The 20,988-nt window shown below is 43.6% G+C and overlaps 1 protein-coding gene across 1 annotated transcript in view; it reads left to right on the forward strand.

Annotated features, from left to right (window-relative positions):
• ADARB2 (adenosine deaminase RNA specific B2 (inactive)) overlaps positions 1 to 20,988 on the forward strand; it is a 639,738-nt gene that overhangs the window by 212,302 nt on the left and 406,448 nt on the right. The window contains exon 2 of the mRNA XM_088462717.1: positions 11,486 to 11,521. Within this exon, the coding sequence (XP_088318843.1) occupies positions 11,486 to 11,521 (36 nt within the window). The remainder of the gene's footprint in view (positions 1 to 11,485; positions 11,522 to 20,988) is intronic.

Raw genomic sequence — 20,988 nt, forward strand, 5'->3', positions numbered from 1 at the left:
ATTTTACTGAGCATCTTAAATAGTTGCTATGTGAATAACTTTTTGTCATGTTTTTGTTATGTGCATATGTATTAGTAATTGTACAGACATGTAGTCTTGGTGCTTGACTTTGTATTTGTAAGCCTGTGATAAAGCTAATTTTCATAATCAAATTAAACTTTTCACGCAGTTGCTGTTTTTATCACAGTTTATGGATCCCGCCTCAATGATATAATCAATGTTTTAGAGTTGCTAGTATTTGTTGTATTTATAATTATGTTTTTAAACATTAAGGTGTTAGCCTGCTCAACCCAGCACTTGCCAGAACCCTTATATACCTAAAATAAAGACATAGGAGAAAAAGCTTTATTCAGGAATTGGTATAAGGTATGGTGGCAAAGAAAGAATGGCGAGAACTAAGAAAAGCTAACTCAACCACAAAACCAAAAAAGGGATTGGTTGGAGGACAACTGCCAGCCCATCGCCAATTGCTCAAAGCTTAGATTGCGGCTAACTGCCAGCCCATCACTAACAACTCAGGGCTTAGGCGGGCCATACATCTGGTGGTAGGGTGTTCTTACAAATATTGGATAACTGACAAGATAGTATGCGTTCCTTATCCCTGAACGGGAATATTTATGACCAAAAATCCTGCTGTCTCTTATGGAAAAGGGTCTTTGGATAGTCCCAGGGAATATGTGGCTCCTAAAAAGTTTATCTCGTGGTATCTGTAGGATGGGTGTTCTTACAGTGTGCTTGATGGTACCGTAAACTTCCTTATTCGCCTCTCCACCTCAAATACAATACATTAGCACAGTATCAGGGATCTTTGTTGAACACGATAATGCAGGTATGTAACAATTGGCTTGTACTTACCCCATATAATATGTTGCGCCTGCTGGTTTTTCTTGTCCCAGTACTCTTGCAGATGTTTATGAGGGGATTAGGTTGGTGAGAAATTCTGCTGCACAATGTATAATGATACAAAATGATACAAAATGCTAAGCGACACGAGTGGGCAGCACAAACACGTGGCCCACCTATGAGTGACACTGCAGTGGCAGACAGGATGGCAGTTTGAAAAACTAGGCCCCAAACAGTACATAATGCAAAGAAAAAAAAGAGGTGCAAGATGGAATTGTCCTTGGGCCCTCCCACCCACCCTTATGTTGTATAAACAGGACATGCACACTTTAACAAACCAATAATTTCAGCGCCAGGGTCTGACACACGACTGCGGCTGAAATGATTGGTTCATTTGGGCCCCCACAAAACAAGCTGCCAATTAATCTGTCCCTGCACAAACTGGCTCTATGGAGTCAAGATGTCGTCCTCATCCTCCTCATCCACCGATTCCACACCCTCTTCAGTGTTGTGTACATCCTCATCCTCACAGAGTATTAATTCGTCCCCGCTGGAATCCACCACCACAGGTCCCTCTGTACGTTTTGGAGGCTGGTCTCCCTGGAAGAGTTGATAATTCATTTTTATGAACATCATCTTCTCCACATTTTGTGGATGCAACCTCCTACGCCTTTCGCTGACAAGGTTCCCGGCTGCACTAAACACTCTTTCGGAGTACACACTGGAGGGGGGGCAACACAGGTAAAATAGAGCCAGTTTGTACAGGGGCCTCCAAATTGCCTCTTTTTCCTGCCAGTACAGGTACGCACTGTCTGCCATGCCTACTTAGATGCTGTCACCGATGTAATCCTTTATCTGACAGACGCATGCTGCTTTGAGGATGCAGGTGTGACTACTGCGCATACATTTCACACACAAAAACAGAAAAAAAGAAGATTATTTATTTTGGTTGGAGCGCACTTTGGGGGTTACACCACCCTTTAACAGACAGACGCACACTTGTTGCTGCTGCTTTGAGGATGCAGGTGCGGCTACAGCCCACACAATTCACAAAGACAGAAAAAAACAAAACATTTTTTATTTTTTTGGAGTGCACTTTGGGGGTTACACCACCCTTTAACGGACAAGCCATCCGGCCCTTTACTTATGACACAGGCGCACACTTGGCGCTGCTCTTTTGTTGATGCACGTGCAGCCACAGTGCACACAATTCACAAACACAGAAAATAATTCCTCCACCATTCTGTCAGTGGTGACAGTATCATATGCAGTGACAGTAGACATGTCAGAAATTGACATTGTTGGCACGTCCTTCAGTCCGGACCAGATATCCAAACCGGCCCTTGACTTATGACACAGGCGCACTCTTGGCGCTGCTGCTGTGTTGATGCATGTGCGGCTACTGCGCATAAATTTCGCACACAAACACAGAAAAAAAAGAATTGTTTATTTTTGTGGAGTGCACTTTGGGGGTTACACCACCCTTTAACAGACTTATGGGACACAGGCGCATGCTTGGCGCTGCTCCTTTGTTGATGCACGTGCAGCCATAGTGCACACAATTCACAAACACAGAAAATATTTTTTTATTTTGTTTGGAGTGCACATTGGGGGTTACAACACCCTTTAACAAACGAGCCAGCTGGCCCTTTACTTATGACACAGGCGCATGCTTGGCGCTACTTTGTTGATGCACGTGCGGCCACAGTGCACACAATTCACAAACACAGAAAATTATTTTTTATTTTGTTTGGAGTGCACTTTGGGGGTTCAGCAACCTTTAATGAACAAGCCAGCCGGCCCTTTACTTATGGGACACAGGCGCACGCTTGGCGCTGCTCCTTTGTTGATGCACGTGCAGCCACAGTGCACACAATTCACAAACACAGAAAATGTTTTTTTATTTTGTTTGGAGTGCACTTTGGGGGTTACAGCACCCTTTAACGGTCAAGGCAGCTGGCCCTTTACTTATGACACAGGCGCACGCTTGACGCTACTTTGTTGATGCACGTGCGGCTACTGTGCACACAATTCACAAACACAAAAAAATATTTTTTAAAATTTTTTTTGGAGTGCACTTTGGGGGTTACAGCACTCTTTAACGGACAAGCCAGCCGGCCCTTTACTTATGGGACACAGGCGCACGCTTTGTTGATGCACGTGCAGCCACAGTGCACACAATTCACAAACACAGAAAATAATTTTTTATTTTGTTTGGAGTGTACTTTGGGGGTTACAGCACCCTTTAGTGGTCAAGCCAGCCGGCCCTTTAATTATGACACAGGTGCACGCTTCACGCTACTTTGTTGATGCACGTGCGGCTACTGTGCACACAATTCACAAACACAAAAAAATATATTTTTAACATTTTTTTGGAGTGCACTTTGGGGGTTACAGCACCATTTAACAGACGAGCCAGCGCCCTTTACTTATGACACAGGCGCACGGTTGGTGTTACTTTGTTGATGCACGTGCGGCTATTGCGCACACAATTCACAAGCACAGAAAAAAAATGTTTTTTGGAGTGCACTTTGGGGGAGCACTTCTGATGCACAGATCACCCCCTGGACAACACTACAGCACCCCTCTAGGACTACAGCCTTTATGGGACACTGCACAACACAGTCCAGCCAGCCCCTATAGACTTTGGAGTGGACACAGCCCCTATGACTGCAACTGACTGCACAACACAGCCCAGCCAGCCTCTATGACAGCAGCACAACACAGCCCAGCCAGCCCCTATGGACAACAGCAGCACAACACAGCCCAGTCAACCCCTATGGACTGAGTGGTCACAGCCTCTATGGACAACAGCAGCACAACACAGCCCAGCCAGCCCTAGCTCCCACCCTCCCTCTTCACTGTCCACAGCCACAGTGAGAAATGGCGCCGATGCGGGGACCTTTTATAGAATCCAAAACCCACGAGATCCGGAAGGCGGGATGATGACGTTTTGCCTCGATTTCAGATCCGAGTCAGGCGGGAAAAGTCGAGCCTGACTCGAATCGGGGGGGCTCGGGGGGGTTCGGATTTCAGAAATCCGAACCCGCTCATCCCTAAAATATTCCTGTTCAGGGATAAGGAACGCATACTATCTTGTCAGTTATCTAATATTTGTAAGAACGCCCTACCTACAGATTTAAATTCAGGACTTTATGTTAATTACAACAGCAGGACATTGTGCAGTTTAAACATCAATCAAGTTACGCTTTTATTTAAAATTTATCTCAAATTCACTAATTAACACATTAATATTGCCCCAGAGCGCACCACTATTATTCCATTAATCATTTACTTAGAGAGGTCGGGATACCTCTACTAGTGGAGCAGCTAGGGACAATCCCTAGATAGGACCAAGAGCGCTGTAAATCCCTACCTTAACATACATCTGGTGGGCCAATCCCCGATTCCCCAGTGTTGATCTGATCCCCCGATTGGAGGACTCCAATGATCAGCAATTTCTTGGGGGAACTGCAAAATGCTACATTAAAAATCCGAGACTTGTCGATTCCGATATTTTTGGATCTAAATCTGCAAGTCGAAGTTGTCCAACATGTTGGATTTTGCTGATCAGGCATCAGCAGAATGGTGAATTGGCCTGATAGATGGCCAGCTTTAGATGTGGGCCAACTGCCTGCTCATCACTAAGAAGTCAAGGTCCATCACCATCAACTCAAGGTATCCATCTCCTTTCCCAATAGCACAAAAAGGCCCACCTGGCCCGGTGATGTTGGTGACCCTAGTAAGGTAAGATAAAACCATGCCTAAGCCATGTAATGGTGAAGAGAGCACCTCCAGGACTACCCCCAGATGACCACTGTTGCCGCACTCGTAGTAAAGCTGACAAATAAAATGGGTGGGAGGGAGGAATTTCAAAAGGAAGAAGAGGTAAAAACTTTATCCACACACATAGATAAATTCTAACCCACATCCCTAACTCCACCCCAAACAAAATACCTACTATAAAATTTGCCCAGCAACCCCCTTTCACTGCTAGAATGTCGAATACTGACCCAGCCTCATGGTGTGATCTATGCCATGCATTTAAAAAAGTTTTACTTATCTTCTGCAATTGTCAGCATGTTGGCAGCCTCCTGAATACTCCTCCAGTCATGGTGTTCAGTCAACATAGGTTGCAAAGGTGCGTTACAGGAGACACACACTCACTGCGAAAGGATTTCTAGGTGCCCTGCCCTTATGTGGCTACAGACTCTTATTGTGCTTGTCTAAGCATCATATGACTATTGCAGTAGGGATCTAGAATAAATATTTTAATAGAATAATACAGAGGAAATGTACAGAAGTGGCCTCTTGACTTCAGCGCTGAACAGTGCTGATCAGTAAGATCACACACATGTATGATTTATGTACAGACAATTCAGGCAATTCAGAGTAGTATGATAGGAGCATCGGTGACTGCCGGCATTCCAGATTCGAGATCACCATCGGGTAGTCATCAGCTTTCTCAGTAAACCTCAGCTTACTCAGAATGAACGGCGGAGACCCTGGTCACGCCCTCATTTTGTAGAATGCTACCGATCACCGACCCCCAACTGCAGCAGCATGTCAATCATGTTGGAGCTCAGGGGAACTGTGAGCGATCTTTCAGAGGGAGACCTGCACATGCACAGCACATATCCTTTGCATGCGCAGGTCTCTCACAATCTATGTTATATGCAAACCATTGGGTTTGCGTACAACACTGATTCAGGTCCGCAAAGAAGTATTCAGTCAGTACATACACAATGACTTCTATAATAATAACATTCCTCTCTGACATTGCTTACTAACATTTACAACATCACAGCATAACATTTATATGGTTATAGACACTTTAGTGGCAATTTGTGGCTCTTATGTGTTTAGGGACATCGTCAAGTACAACATGAATATATGATGACATTTTGGGCAGACATTAATGTAACCTTTCTCATTATCTCATAATATATTAACACCATTCTCTCCTGCAGCCTCTATAACACCATCTCTTGTATGCAAGCATTTGTAGAAAAGTATACAAATATACAGTATAATATGGGTTTAGTTGAGCTAGGATTCATAAACACAATTATCCTTCTTCAGGCTTTGTTCTTAAATTGCTCAGTTTCCTCAATCAACCTTCAAACTGCATCATTAGCAAATGTTTCCCCAAAATGATACCATAAAAATTCAAAGTTGTAACCAAATACCCTTTTTCCTTTAATATACTGTGCCAGCTTCTGATCATTGTCTCTCAAAAGTGTTTATGCAAGCCAGCTATGCACAGTGGCAGGCACAGTTACACAGAACAGTCATTTAAATCAGCTATAAGAGTAATAATAAAAACAATGACACATAACACTAAATTTAATGCTCCTGATACACTGAATAAACTACTGCAAATATTCCTGGTGTCATGTCTACTATTGTGGTCTGCTTAGACTTGGCTTTCACCTGCGGATCCATGGTAGCATTAATAGTAAATAATTATATTAAGCCACTGTACTGTTTTGCATTTACAGGCATATTTACAATTTATTGGGAATTGGTCTGAACAACTATAATTAATTATCTACGCTTATTGCTGCTGTAAAGAATTAAGTATCACCACAATCTTCAGAGGGTTGGGTACGGGGTGCCGACGCTCGGGATACCGGCAGTTAGAATCCCGATGCCGGTATCCCGACAAGGTTAGGATACCGACATCTGTCGGTCAGTATCCTAACTTTCCCCCTCTCTCTACCACTCCCTCCCCACTGCCTAAACCTAACCTCCCCCTCTAGTGCCTAAATCTAACCCCACCTGCACCCTAAACTATTATCTCTATTCGATCTCTGGGTGCTGTTTGGTATGTGGGTATGTTTTAGGGTGGGTGCACACCTGAACGACCAGCAATCGTGTCGATGTTTAGGGCGATTTGTCTTCACCCTGGACATCACATGATTGCCGATACCTACTACACGATTTAATGAATGACGGTTCCGTCCTTCATTAATATGTATGGTGCCGCATGATATATTGTGCAATTGGCCCTGCAGCATGGCCAATCACACAATATCGCATGCAACCTCGGGAGCGTTCAAGTCGGGCATACACACTCCACGATATGTCCGATTTGTCATTCCGATTTGGCTAATCAGGCCGATATCGTGCAGGTGTGTACCCAGCCTTAGAGCATCAAACCAAGAAGAGTAACATCTGGAAGCCCCTTGTGGATAAAGATACCGTGACAAACTATCATACAAGTTTGGGTACCATACACATCATTTATTTAGCCTGTGAGGAGCATGTATTAAGTGAAAATAATATTACACCATTTTATTTGCATAATACAGACATATTATGTACATATTATTAAACATGCAATCATGGGTTGAGTTAGGATTGCATTATATCTATAACTAGTATACTATACAGGTGGAAATCATTGTGAGGTGGGTTTATGGGGTGATATGTTAGAGTTAGAGCAGGGTAGTATATTAACAATTAAGGGGTCAATGGAGGCAATTATATGTAAATCTGAACCTGTTTATTGTTATGCATTCAAGGTGACTATAAAAATTTATTTTTCTTTATTTCCATTAAGTAGAGGTTTGCGGCATATGTCTTTATTTAAACGATGAAATACTTACATTATTATACCAAAATGCTGAGTAAAAGATCATTACTATACAATATTGTTTGTAACTCTATAACCAGTCAAATTATACTTTCATGTTTTTTTTACACTTTCAGAATGGTTGCCACTCAGTTACTACCAAGGGCAGTGATTATGTTTTAATGAAACTTAATTACATTTTGGACAGTATAATTATGTACAGTAGTGCTGTGTACATAGTTGCGTGATTGCTTTTTTCAAACAATTTCTGGTGGTAAATTATTTGCTGGCTTAAAGTATAGTTTTCTTTCGTAAGTGGGCTTCTGATGCTTGCAAAATACATCTAATAACTGTAGGGAAACAATAGTACTCGCCGTCACCCACGATCCAGTGGATATTTGGTGGGACAGCTTTCTCACTCTACATATGCTGTGCAGATTTATTGGATTGCTATGGTTCACATACCATTGGTGTTTCAGTCTGATTACCTGATTGTGATGGTTATTATATAAAGTTTGGCAGTTCCAGTGCTTCTCCAACCATTAATTTCGTAAAGGTGTTGTTTAGGTACCGAGAAAGAGCAATGGTATATATAGTGAACACTGTGTAATGTAGGTCAAACAGTCATCCAACGCATAACATGCTCACCAATTTATGTAAGGAATTTTGCCTTGAATAATAATGCACTGATACCTGCTAGTGGTAGCAATGTGCAATGTTGTCTCCTGGATTTCCAGCTGTTGTAGTTCTCAGAAGATATATGGAATACAATGGAAGAAAAACATTCTGTTGTCCTTTGTCAAGAATGGACCCACCAGATTAGGACCCATTGGTCCATACTCACCCGTTGTCAGACGTATGTTAGTTTTGGACATTAATTTGAACCCCAATGTCCTTTGGTGTCTTTGATGTATGTTATAAGGATACCCTCATGTTTGTGCCTACTGAGAGGATTACTCTATACCAGTGGTTCTCAAACTCGGTCCTCAGGACCCCACACAGTTCACATTTTCCACATTTTCCATCCACAGATGGAGATAATTATTTCACTTGCGATTCTGTGAAAAGACCTGGAAAATATGCACTGTTTGGGATCCTGAGGACCGAGGTTGAGAAATATATATATTTTAATGAAAGATCTAAGTTTTTTACATGGCATAACTTGAATTACATGCAACTTAATAAATAACCTGTTTAGCACACTGATTGTGTTATAAATGAGGGAGTACTGAAAAGATTCTACGTAATCCTCTAAGCAAGCAATTTTCTCCCCTCAAACGTGAGGTTATCCCTGTAACGTACATTAAAGACACTGAAGGACATCGGGGTTCAAATAATTTCCAAAGCGAACACATACGTCTGATTATGGAGCAAATTAGTCCTTATATGGTGGCTACATTCTTGACAACAAAGAATACAATGTTTTTCTTCCATTGTATTCCATATATCTTCTGAGAACTACAACAGCTAGAAAAATCCTGGAGACAATGTTACACTAGCAACCACCAGCGGATATTGGTGCAATATTATCACATCAATCAATTGGTGAGCATATTATGTGTTGGATGACTATTTAACCTACATTCAGGGCTGGCAACAGACATCATGGGGCCCCGGTACACCCATTTTTTTAGGGGTCCCCCATCCCCAGGGCCCTGGCAGGTACACTTCAGCCGCTTGAGAGTCTGCCTTACCTATTTGTGGTTTCTCTGGGGAACGTCTGAGCTCCCACAGAGTCCCTCCTTGCCCCCACAGTGTCCCTCCATGCCCCCATCGTGTCCCTCCATGCCCCACAGTGTCCCTCCATGCCCCCACAGTGTCCCTCCTTGTCCTCACAGTGTCCCTCCATGCCCTCATAGTGTCCCTCCATGACCCCATACTTACCTTATTCTATGTCTGCCTGCCATGGCCTGCGGCTCTTCTGTTTGGGTGTCTTTCTGTGGTGCGCTACGCCGCAACAAACAAAAAAACTTTATTGCACTGCTCACTGCCTGTGCAATTCAGCTGCTCCCTGCCGGATGGAGCCCGAACCGCTGCCTGCGTTGCTGCCTCAGTGATAAGCAGGGGCCCCATACATGTCTGCACCCTGCTGATCACTGCAGTAGCAGTGGAGGCAGCGGTTACACTCCAGGGCCCCTAGGTACTAGGGTCCCGGTATCGTTGTACCCCTAGGCCCCCTCTTGCCGGGCCTGCCTACATTGCATTGTGTACACTCTGTATACCATTTCTCTTTCTTGATACCGAAACAACATTTTTCTATACGGTATTAACATTTTATGGAACTTTATTAGTTGAAATTGACTTTCCTAGGTTTATGTATCAAGCAGTGAAAAGCATGGAGAAGTGGACCAGTGGAGAAGTTGCCCTTAGCAATCAATCACCTTTGAAGTAGCATTTGTCAAGTATAGTCTGTAAAATAATAGGTAGGAGCTGATTGGTTGCTGTGTGCAACTTCACCACTTGTCCATTTCTCCATGCTTTTCTCTGCTTGATATGTAAACCCCTTTGTGTGGATTTCATTTTATACAGTAGCTACATGATTGTGATGGTTGCCACCATCTTTTGCTCCTGTTCCAATGAATTTAACCAATATTTCCTCAATGTTATCGGAACACTGTCTCAGCGGCACCCTGGATTCTGGGAGAGCTTGGTTTGTGAGCATTTGCACTTTGGTAGAAAATAATAATCCACAATATTCAGACTGTTTGTACAATCTGTGTTAGTTTAAACATGCAAATCCTCCCAGGCTGAAACAATCTTTTATCTATATAAACTGAACCTCTGTTCAGCTGTTCAGCATTCATAATTCTAAATAAGTATCACAGTTTTACTACACGTGTTGTGACAAACATGGTCTTAATTGAATCAGTTCCCTTTTCATCTTCTGGGCTGGGGGCGTACAGAAGAAACTCTCATTTAATTGCACAGTCCATAATTCACCGCTTAGTGACATGACAGGTGTCTGGGTTTAGTTCATCTCTCCGTGGGATTTTTGGTGGCTCTCTCTAGGGAAGTCGCTAGGACATCTGTCACTGAGACTAGGAGTTGGATACGCAGCAGGGGTCAACTTGTCAGACAAGATAATAAATAGATAATAAATTCATGAAGCACTGTATAACCATGATTGTATTACTCTATCAATAATAATTCTATCCATAGCTTCTAACACTAAGTCCAGCTAACTTTAAATGGTATTCATCTATGAAATGTTCTAAGAAAAAAATATTGCAATAAGAAATAATGTAGATGATGATGCAGATTTTTCTTTTTTATTATTTTGCTTAGGGGAAAATTATCAATTTTGCACATTTTACACATTTTGCGCCAGTGCATTTATCCCATTTACCAGATCATCTATATTATAATGAGCATATGCAAATATTGCAGCAGTACTGCATTCGTACAAAAGTCCTATTGTAACAAGAGGGCGAAGATTATCCTCAGAGACATTGTATGGCTCAGAGGCTATTGTAAAACTGCCATCCAGGAGAGTAATGTAGTTTGCCCTTCATAAACTCTGCAAATCACTGTGAATGTCACCCCTTTTCACACCCAACCTCAATCTGTCTGCTGAGAATTTTTGTTCCAAAGTGTGTCTGTAATAGTCTGGGCTAAATAGCATTTTCAGTCAACTTCGTATTTTTTCTCCAAAGATGCAGTGTTAAAAAAAAGACACAGTGATTTTTAAGAAAATTGTGTCGTTGGTCTTTTCTAACACGAGGGATTGCACAGTGTCTTAAATGTTAAATGGTGTCTGGGAAACTTAACCCCTTGAAAATGAAATGTATTTCTGATTAATCAGGACATCTGCTCATATAATAACAAGGTGCAATTTGCACAGACTTGTTGTTAACCATAGCAACCAATTTATTTGCATTCATGTACTAAACTGCTCTGTAATATGGTCAGAAACTTATTGCCGGCTACAGGTTACTGCACCCAGCATGATTCATAATAAATTACTCTTTTTAACCCTTGCATGATGGTTTTTATATATGTATGGTAAAATATATATATTTTTTGTTAGTATTCATGTTTATACATAATTTATATTTTGTCTTACAGGATACAGAAATGAAAATGGGAGTTGTACACAAAAAGGTAAGTTTCATAAATCACTTTTTCCTGTTAATTGTTCACATCTAAATGTAATTTTCACAGCAATATTCCACACTGCAATGACTATTTCATAATCACACCTTTTGTCTGGCACTGTTATCTTTTATGCATATGTAATTAGGCAGACTGACTCATTAGCTGGCAATGACACACAGTTGCTTTAAAGACATTTTTGCCACCTAATTCTTACATACCGGGACCTCCCCAGTCTTTAAAAATCTGTGGCCATTTATTTTATCACTGGCAATACAGTACAGTATATTTTCTTGTTAAATATTATGGGCATAACGTACGAGATGCAGTTGGCTACCGTGTGGCCAAGATGCCAGAGGTCAGGATACCAGCTCTGGAATCCAGACAGTAGTTAGAATCCCAACTCCAGAAACCCGGCTGCTGACATCCAGACAGTCAGTACTAGGGTTAGAGGTTAGGTCTAGGGTTAGGCACTAGGGGGGTTAGGCTGCGGTAAAGGAGGGTTAGGATTAGGCTACGGGAAAGGTGGGTTAGGGGGAGGGTTAGGGGTTAACATTAGGATACTTACCTATTCCTATTGGGATTCTGTCGGGATGTCGCTGACCGTATTCTGACCACCGACATCTTGACCACCGGGATTCCTTACCCAACCCTAACGTACAGTACATATTATTATTTTCTTTACAGTATTTAAAATAACTAAATTATATTTAGAACAAGTGTTCATATCATGTGTTCCAGCTGTTCATTCTCATTTACGTACCAACCTTGGTAATTGTTTGTTTCTCATTTCTCCGACCTACACAGATCAAGGAGTAATATGGTTACCCAAGTATTAATCAGGGCCCACAGTTATTAATTAAAGTGTACTTAACGTAACATCCCACTTAGATTATTTTTTAAATAGAAAGTTAACTTTATTTTAAACATGTGTAACCCTGGTTAGGGTTACGGAGATAATTCATATATACAATTGAAACAGGTATATATTTTCATTCATCTATTTACAGCAAAATGCCATTTATGAGGTAAATGTTAAATATACTGTAGGGATAGATGTGATGTGATGTAAATATAAGTAAATATGTGGAAATGTATGTACCCTGTGCATGTTAGATATCTATGATGTCAGTGGACTTTGGTGCTTCATGCTGCAGATATACATTTCACAGACATTGGTGATAGTTGCAGAAGGGGGCGGAGTAATATAGATGGGAGTGAATCGGTTCCTGTCAGGAAAAGGGATCCGGTGAGAGAGAGGACATATAACAGCTGTTAGCAGCAGTTGAAGGGCAGTCTCCTGATCCCTCCCTCCAGTGCCTGCCCTCCTGTGACCCGGGCAGCCAGTGAGCAGCGATATGCTGCCGGGCACAGGGGGGCAGAGCCGGAGAGGGAGCCCAGCCGGAGCTGGGGAAGAAGGTGGGACAGTGGCACCCACCCTGTCTTGCCGATGATGCCAGAGAGGTGGCGTTGCGGGAGTTGGACCCGCACCGATCTGGGTGATCCCTGGTGAAAGGAGGCGGCTGGCTCAGACAGCAGGCCAATGGTCGCAGTGGGACTGCCAGCGTCATGGAGCAGGCAAATCAGCCTGAATTCAGGCTGACTGCAGAGGCTGAAGCAAGCAGCAGCTCCCACTACAAAGGACAGCCTGGAGGCTGTGTCTTTATACCGCAGGGCTGTGTGTACAAATACAAGCACCACACTCACAATAATCACCAGCTGCCCTTCAAACATTGCTCAAAGGCTTAATTTCTGCCTAATCATATAACAGACTTACTAGCAAGCTGAGGCAGCAAAGAGGAAGGAGAAGACATTGGTGGTAAATGTGAAGTGAAATGATACAGTATTGTATTGTGGTTACGCATTATCTATACACCACACTATATATTCTATCACTGGGTTTTCCCTGGTAAGCCCTTTTGACATTTAAAATAATTAACCTGGGTGGAGGCACTGACATTGGGGATGTACACCACTTAGAGGAATGCTAAGGGTGGGTACATTAGGAGTAACACAGGTGTTAGTAACCTGGTGACCCTTTAATGGTAAAAAGGGGGGTTACACATGCATCTTATAGTCATCTTTACTAGCTGTCCTCCTACAAATCATAAATTCCTTTTTAAAATGTCTTTAGAGTGGAGACCAGTATGGCTGCCAGTCACACACACAGACCAGCATCTCTCAGCATGTCTTGTCATGGTGAAACATCGGCTGGGAGGAAAGAGGGAATTTTACATTGCACAGGGCAGCTAGGGCTCAGAGGGGCATTCCAAAGCCTCTCTGGTCATTACAGCATGTGCCATCTGACTCTGGTTGAAATGATATTCACTTAATACCATGCAAAACTATAAATATTTATTAGCATCCTAAAGAAACAAACTAAGGAAAATTGTCAGCTTTGTCACTGCCACAGTTGTTCACCGAGTCATATTGGAAATGGGTAAGGGCTTCTATTATTATTATTATCCTTTATTTGTATGGCGGCACAAGGGTTCCGCAGCGCCTTACAAAGTACAGAAACAAATGAGCACACAAGACAACAGTTATTAACAGTACAGACAATGCAGGACAAGTACATGATTTATAAACGATGCTGCATAACACCTAAATAAGCAGCAGGGTGTCAGTAAGCAGTTTTAGGTGCCATTGTAATTTAAAGTAAAAGTAAGGCAAGAAGAAGCATGTGAGGAAAGAGGGCCCTGCTCGTGAGAGCTTACATTCTGAGGGGAGGGTCAGACAGGGGTGACACAGATGGGCTAAATAGTGAGGAAGGAGCATAGAGTAGGGGATTAGGATGAGCGCTGGAAAGCAATGAGGAAGAAATGGGTCTTGAGGGCCCATTTGAAGATTAAGAGCCAGGAAGCCAAGTGATGGAGGAATTTTGCAGGAGCAGTGGTGTCAGAGGGGTAAATCCAGGGTTTGGTGATGGCAAGGAGAATCAAGGCATGCAGATGAAGTGCTCATGAACGGAGACCAGTTTATTATAGACAAAACTGGCTTTCCAGAGGGAACAGGAGAGAGGGACAGAGTTAAGAGGCGAGAGGAGAATGAGATTATTAGGGTTGATGTAGTGTGGAGGTGATATTGATCTAGAGAAGGGGGATAAGGAGTGTGGGGTTATGTGGCTGGCTTCTGAATGAGGTAGGGTGACAGCAGGTGGTGAGTTAGGTGGAGGTTTAGTGTGGCGTGGGGGGGAAAGTATAGGTAACTTGGAGAAAAGAGAGGGTGCAGATTTTAGTGGTGGTGCAGCAGGACCATGGTGAAAGAGAAGTGAATAATACTGGAGTTGTGGGAGATGCAGTGGAGAGACTTAAATGTGATGAAGAGAGACAGAGGAGGGGGAGAATGTAGAGGGGACTATGGATGGAGAAAAGAGGTGAAAACTGGTGGTAGAGGAGAAAATAATGTAGCAGCTGAGTGAGGGAGGAGTAGAAGAAAAGAGACATCGTGTAGATGAGGCAGTTGGGGGGGAAAAAGTCAGTAGTAGTAATGAGTGTGAGATGAGGGAGCAGTACAGGATAAAGGTCAAAATCAGATAAAAGGAAGAACAGTGCTGGAAGATGTAAAGGCACAACTACAATAGTATATTATAACCAAAAAAAGGAGTATAGAGCTGTTAAAGTAGCAAGACTTGAGAATTAGTATAAAGTATTAATATATAACAACAAAAAAGGTATAGGTGTGAAACAATGGTAGATACTACAGTGGTATAAAGATAAATTGACAGTGGTATTGGAATGATTTAAACAATGTAGAGAAGAAACACAAACATACAAGTATTAGATGTTCAGTAAGCAGGTAGTTGCTTGCAATGCTGAAGCAGGGTGTTGGCAAAAAGTGTGCCCAGGTTATAATGGAAGCTGGTTGCTGAGTAGCAGGGTTTCCAGAAGCTCAGAAGATCCTTTGTTTTTTTTGTTTATATTGCCAGGAAGAGGAGGCCCACTCATGATTCTTGCACATGGGTCCCACCATTAATTAATTCACCCCTGCTTATGAGTATACACGTCAGCTGTGTGCAACTACTGCGTAAGCATCACTCAAGTGGACCATTCTTGCCAACATTTCCTTTCTCCCCTCTGAAGGGGCGTATCAACGACGTGGGGGCCTGCATTTAGCAGCCCCTTACTCTGAGCTGTGAACCCAACATCTTTCCTTGCTCCGGCAAGCAGGTCCTCTTTGTTTTTATCTTCCCAGTGATATTTGGGAAGATGGCGGATGCGCACAAGAGAGCAGAGGCTCTGGCACAATGCCCGGACCCACAGACCAATGTGCACTGCACACCAGGCACCCATTATATATACGCTTATGCCTCTCTGGGAGAAGCCCAGAGAGAAGATACATTGATCACGCTGGGGGCAGAACCGTCTCTTCAAGTCATATTGGCTCTGCCCCATACTTACGGATCTGCGATTCCTGGTATTCTCTCCCAATCCTGCCAACTTCACTAAGGAAGTGGGTGGGATGCAGTGGATTCACCCACTCTTCCGGGGGTCTGGGGAACTACACAAAAAATCGTGAGTCTCCCTGACCTCCTGGGAGAGTAGATAAGTATGAGGTGGTCCCATAACAATTGCACCCCTAACACCGTTGATAGTTACACCGCTGGAAATTTGTACTTTTGCAAATATACATATATTTCCCCTATTTTGTTATCTGTGCCACGTTCTGTCATCAGGAAGAACTAACTATACAATGATTACACCAGTAAACACCAGAATGTGACTAGTGTAAAGTGGAGATGCCTGTATGTGTGTTTTCCTGTGGGAATCAAGACATAAATGTCATTAACAACTTGAAAGACATAGAAAAATGAACACATTTTAAAACAGGTGCCCAGTCATTATGAATTCATTTGGTGTTCATTGTAATAACATTAATCATGATTAATTCATTTTCTACTAATGTACCAAAGGCTCGCTCTTGAACAGAATTTTGAGTTTCCAATTTTCATCTAATTTTAGCCGTGACAAAAGATGGCAAAATAACATTTGCCTGCTCATTTATTTTTTAAAAGAAACATATTGTAAAAAAAAAAAAAAAAAAAAAAGAAAAGAAAAAAAAAGAAGAAGACAGACACGTTCTGCATTTCACCCAAGCAGTCCTATCTGTTTAATGTATGTAGGAGTTGTGGGGTCAGCAGGTTTTCTACCCAATGAAATAAATGGACTAACTAATGTGTGACATATCAAACCTCCCAACATATAAAAGTTTTAATGCGGGACGCTGCGAGCATCTGAATAGGGGCGGGGTCTTTTTGGAAAGAAGGCGTGGTCTTGTGGAAGTAAAACAGCTAGGATATAGTATAGTACAGTATAGAATAGTGCAGGGAAAGGGTTGCGGAATGTGTCAGCCCCCTACTCCTGGGCAGGGCAGTGATCTTTCCTGGGTACTGCTCCTGGTTTCTCCTTGCCCTGGCTGAGTTTAGCAGCTGCAAGCTGTGAACTGTTAGTGGAGCAGAGAAAAAAGGAGCACAGCACTTAGGGCCCCATTTATCAACAAGACATAACACCTTTAGCCAGGGTCGGTTTAAGTGAGGAGGGGGGCCATATGCAGTCTCCATGTGGGTCCCTCCTCTCCAGCAGTGCAATAGACTCTGTCTTTGTGCAAAGTCTACTGCACATGTGCAGGTCTCTGGGAACATGGTGCCCGCACTGTGTTTCTGAATACATCTCTAGTGCGCATGGGCAAATCACCTGGAAAATGGGCACAGCATAATTTTCCCAGTGATTCCAGGCTGCAGCACCAGCCTTTATGGGACTCCGGAGAGGTAAGTACAGGGCCATAACTAGGGGTGTGCGACCGGTGCCGCCACACAGAATGCAGGGCTCTGTGGATGGCACCATTGCTGCCCCACAGACCTGAACCCACTGTTCTCTTCTGCTGGCACAATCTATGTTGCTGGGCGCCCACTGCAATGCATGTTACAGTAGCGGTGTGCCCGGCTCCTCACAACTCCACCTCCTGGCTCCCTTTGTAACCACATCACAGCAGCAGACATGCTGATATAACTAGTGAGCATGGCCCCTTGTGTTTTGTAGTTACAGCTCTGGGTAAGTATAATAATTAAACGGGTGTAGGGTGTGCAGTGTGGACCCAGCACCATACTTACCTACTCTCCTGGACGTTGCGGAAGGCTCACAAATTTTTGGGTACCCCTCGCACCCCCGTGAGAGTGTCCCAGTTTCCCACTTCCTAGTGATGTGGGCAGGATGGAGACATCATTGCTGTGAATCGCAGCTCCGTATGGGGAGGCATGTCTAAATTATGTGAAACTGTGTCATGTAGCGTTACCTTCTCCTTGCGGTCTCATGATTCGCAGCAGTAATGTCATGGGTGCTCGGCCCCCACCTCCTGAAGTGGCCAAATGCATCTCCTCTACCTGCTTTTCCCAGAGAAGACATATTAAAACTCGGCAAGTATGCCCTGCACTGATTATAGATACGCCAATGCCTTTAAGACTTGCTAAAGGGGTTATGTCCTCCTTTTAATATTTAACAAACAACAGTTTTGTAACTCCCTGGCCTCCTGGGAGAGTAACAGTATCACTTACGCCATCTATAGATGGTGAGAGTGATACTGTCCCCATTGCCAACAATGGGGACAATGCAACAGCCTTTCTGGCTTCAGAGAAGCCTTCCAGGCACTGCCGGGACCCCGCTGGGTATCATGCGCATGCACACTTGGCATGAAGGTGAAGTCTATTGGACGAAACACGTTTAGCTTTCCCAGACTACATTTCTCTTAAAAGATAAGACTCTAAATAGCTTATTTTTTCACCTTCATGACATTCATTATTGTGTGCAATTTTTTATTGATTTTTAATTTCTGCTGTTTGCTGTTAGTGTTATTATGTTGCAATACTGTACTTCTTATTCAGTCTTTTCCTGTGCTATATTTTTTTATTTAATTGTCTATTTATTTATTTTTTAAACTGTGACTATATGCTATTGTATTGTCTGAATTGTTTTTAATAAATTGGATGTTATATATTTTTGAAACACAGTTTTCAGTCATATATTAATGTGGTTTGGACACCTATGGTCGCTCTTTACCCTGTTCTTTCTTAATTATTGATTGCAAAGGTGACTTAGCATTGCCTATTTTACTTAGGAGTGAGCTGATGAATTTTGTGACATACTGTATAGGGAGTGTCAATAAGGACAAAGGCCCTGATTCATAGCCGGACGCTCTGACAGAGCGCTCGCTCTGAATCAGGGCCGTCCTTCTCTTTTTTTAGAGCGGCCTCCTGGTCGCTCGCATAGTTGTGGGTGTAGCAAGCGGCTATAGCAAGCGGCCAGGAAGATGGTCGCGATGGTCAAGACCATCGCGACCATCGGGCTTGCGACGAGACCCTTGCGGTAGGGTCTCGTTGCCGCAAGCCCAAGAGTGCTTTTGGCTGACAGAGCCAAAAGCACTCCCACTGACATCACTTGTGATGTCAGTGGGGCCGGCCCTAGACTGTAGTCATTCCCATGGGAACGCCTCTGTCTGGGCAGCCACGCCCCCGGCCTTCCCACTAAAGGGGGCGTGCTGTCACTCAACATTGACAGCACGCCCCCTTAGTTGCGAGACCCGGAGCGACGGCTTGCCCGTCACTATCCGGGTCTCGTGCATGCGCACGACGGAGCCGGTTCCATCGTGCGCATGCGCACTGGGCCAACATCGACCCGCTTGCGAGCACTCAGCACTCGCGAGCAGGTCTGAATCAGGTCCTAAGTCTCTAATTTATTGTGTGTTAAAATGGCTGCCATACCTTGGTACTGTCTGAATCCTCTATACTAATATATTTATATAGATAGCCATAGATATACATAGATATTTAGATATCTATAGATATATACATTTCTATAGATATGTAGTTGTTTGCTTAGGACAGGAGTGGCCAAAGCATCAATCGTGATCGACCGGTTGACTGTGGACACGTAACTGGTCGATCGCAGAGGATGTTCAGCAGCAGTCAATAAGAATCAGGCTGATTCTTATTGGCTGCTACGCTGAAGTCACTGATGGTTGCGCAGCTGTCATGTATCAGCAGCAGACAATAAGAATCAGGCTAATTCTTAATGTCTTGGTGTGCACTGAAGCGCAGCTTCCAGTACCTGCAATGCCTGGTCCGGGAGAGTCGGAGACACCAGCGCAGTTCCAGGGGGTGAGTGCATGTATGTGTAGTAGTGCACACAGCCTCCTCTCTGCCCATCAGATCAGTTCCAGTCCTGGTGATGTGTGCCCGCTGCCACACCTCTCCTACCACTTTACCTGTTATGTGTGTAGAGGGGTAAGTGTAGGGATTGGGGGACTCTTTGTAATATGTGAGTAATATGTGGGAATAGTGATGTGTGCAGAAGGGGTCAGTGCCCATAATGCAGTTTTAGAGGGCAATTGTACTGGGGGAACTTTGTGCATCCGTTCCCTGCCTGACCAGGATAAGTGGTTAACACCTATTCCCTGTCTGCCCTGGCTGGGTGGTTAACACCTATTCCCTGTATGCCATGGCCGGGTGGTTAGCATCCATTCCCTGTATGCCCTGGCTGGGAGTTAGCACCCAGTCCTTGTGCTAACCTGGCCGGGTGGTTAGCACCTATTCCATTAATGCCCTGGCTGGGTGGTTAACACCCATTTCCTGTCTGCCCTGGCTGGGTAGTTAGCACCCTTCCCTGTCTGCCATGGTTGGGTGGTTAGCACCTATTTCCTATCTGCCCTGGCTTGGTGGTAAGCACCCATTCCCTGTCTGCGCTGGCTGGGTTGTTAGAACCCATTCCCTTTCTGCCCTGGCTGGGTGGTTAGCACCCTTCCCTGTCTGCCATGGCTGGGTGGTTAGCACCTATTTCCTATCTGCCCTGGCTGGGTGGTAAGCAACCATTCCCCGTCTGCGCTGGCTGGGTTGTTAGAACCCATTCCCTGTCTGCCCTGGCTGGGTGGTAAGCACCAATTCCCTGTCTGCCCTGGCATATCTCCCAACTGCAGTTGTCCCGATTTTGTCAGGACATTCGTCCCAATTTTGTCAGGACAGCCCCTTACTTGCTGCAGGGCCATTCCCCTGTTAGGGTGTGCCACGCCCCCTTTTAGATTGCAAAACTTTGGAGTAAATCATCAATTGCTTAGGTTAGTGTAACCCATGTTCTGAACTTTTACCCTTTAGGTAGTATAATTGACTAGATCATCTTAACCTGTGTATAATTTAACCTGTACCCTTATATTTTGGTAATGGCACTGCTTCTGGTGTTCTTCTTTTTATGAGTAATTGACACATGTACAGCACCCAATCAGACATTTGATTTAATTTATCTGATTTGTACTTGACTCATCAAGGCTAAGGGGTATATATTTACGAGGTGGCAGCTTTTACAAGCCACCCCTTCTAGGAGGGTTTGAGCTGAAAATCTAAAACGGCACAAATAATAATTGCAGTCTGGCATGTTGTACAGTTAATATTAGTGCTGCTTTAAATTCTACGGTATATATTTATAATCCTGAAT

The sequence above is a fragment of the Taudactylus pleione genome, unplaced genomic scaffold, assembly GCF_031769625.1.
Source record: "Taudactylus pleione unplaced genomic scaffold, aTauple2 ptg000053l, whole genome shotgun sequence".
In the NCBI taxonomy this organism is placed as follows: domain Eukaryota; kingdom Metazoa; phylum Chordata; class Amphibia; order Anura; family Myobatrachidae; genus Taudactylus; species Taudactylus pleione.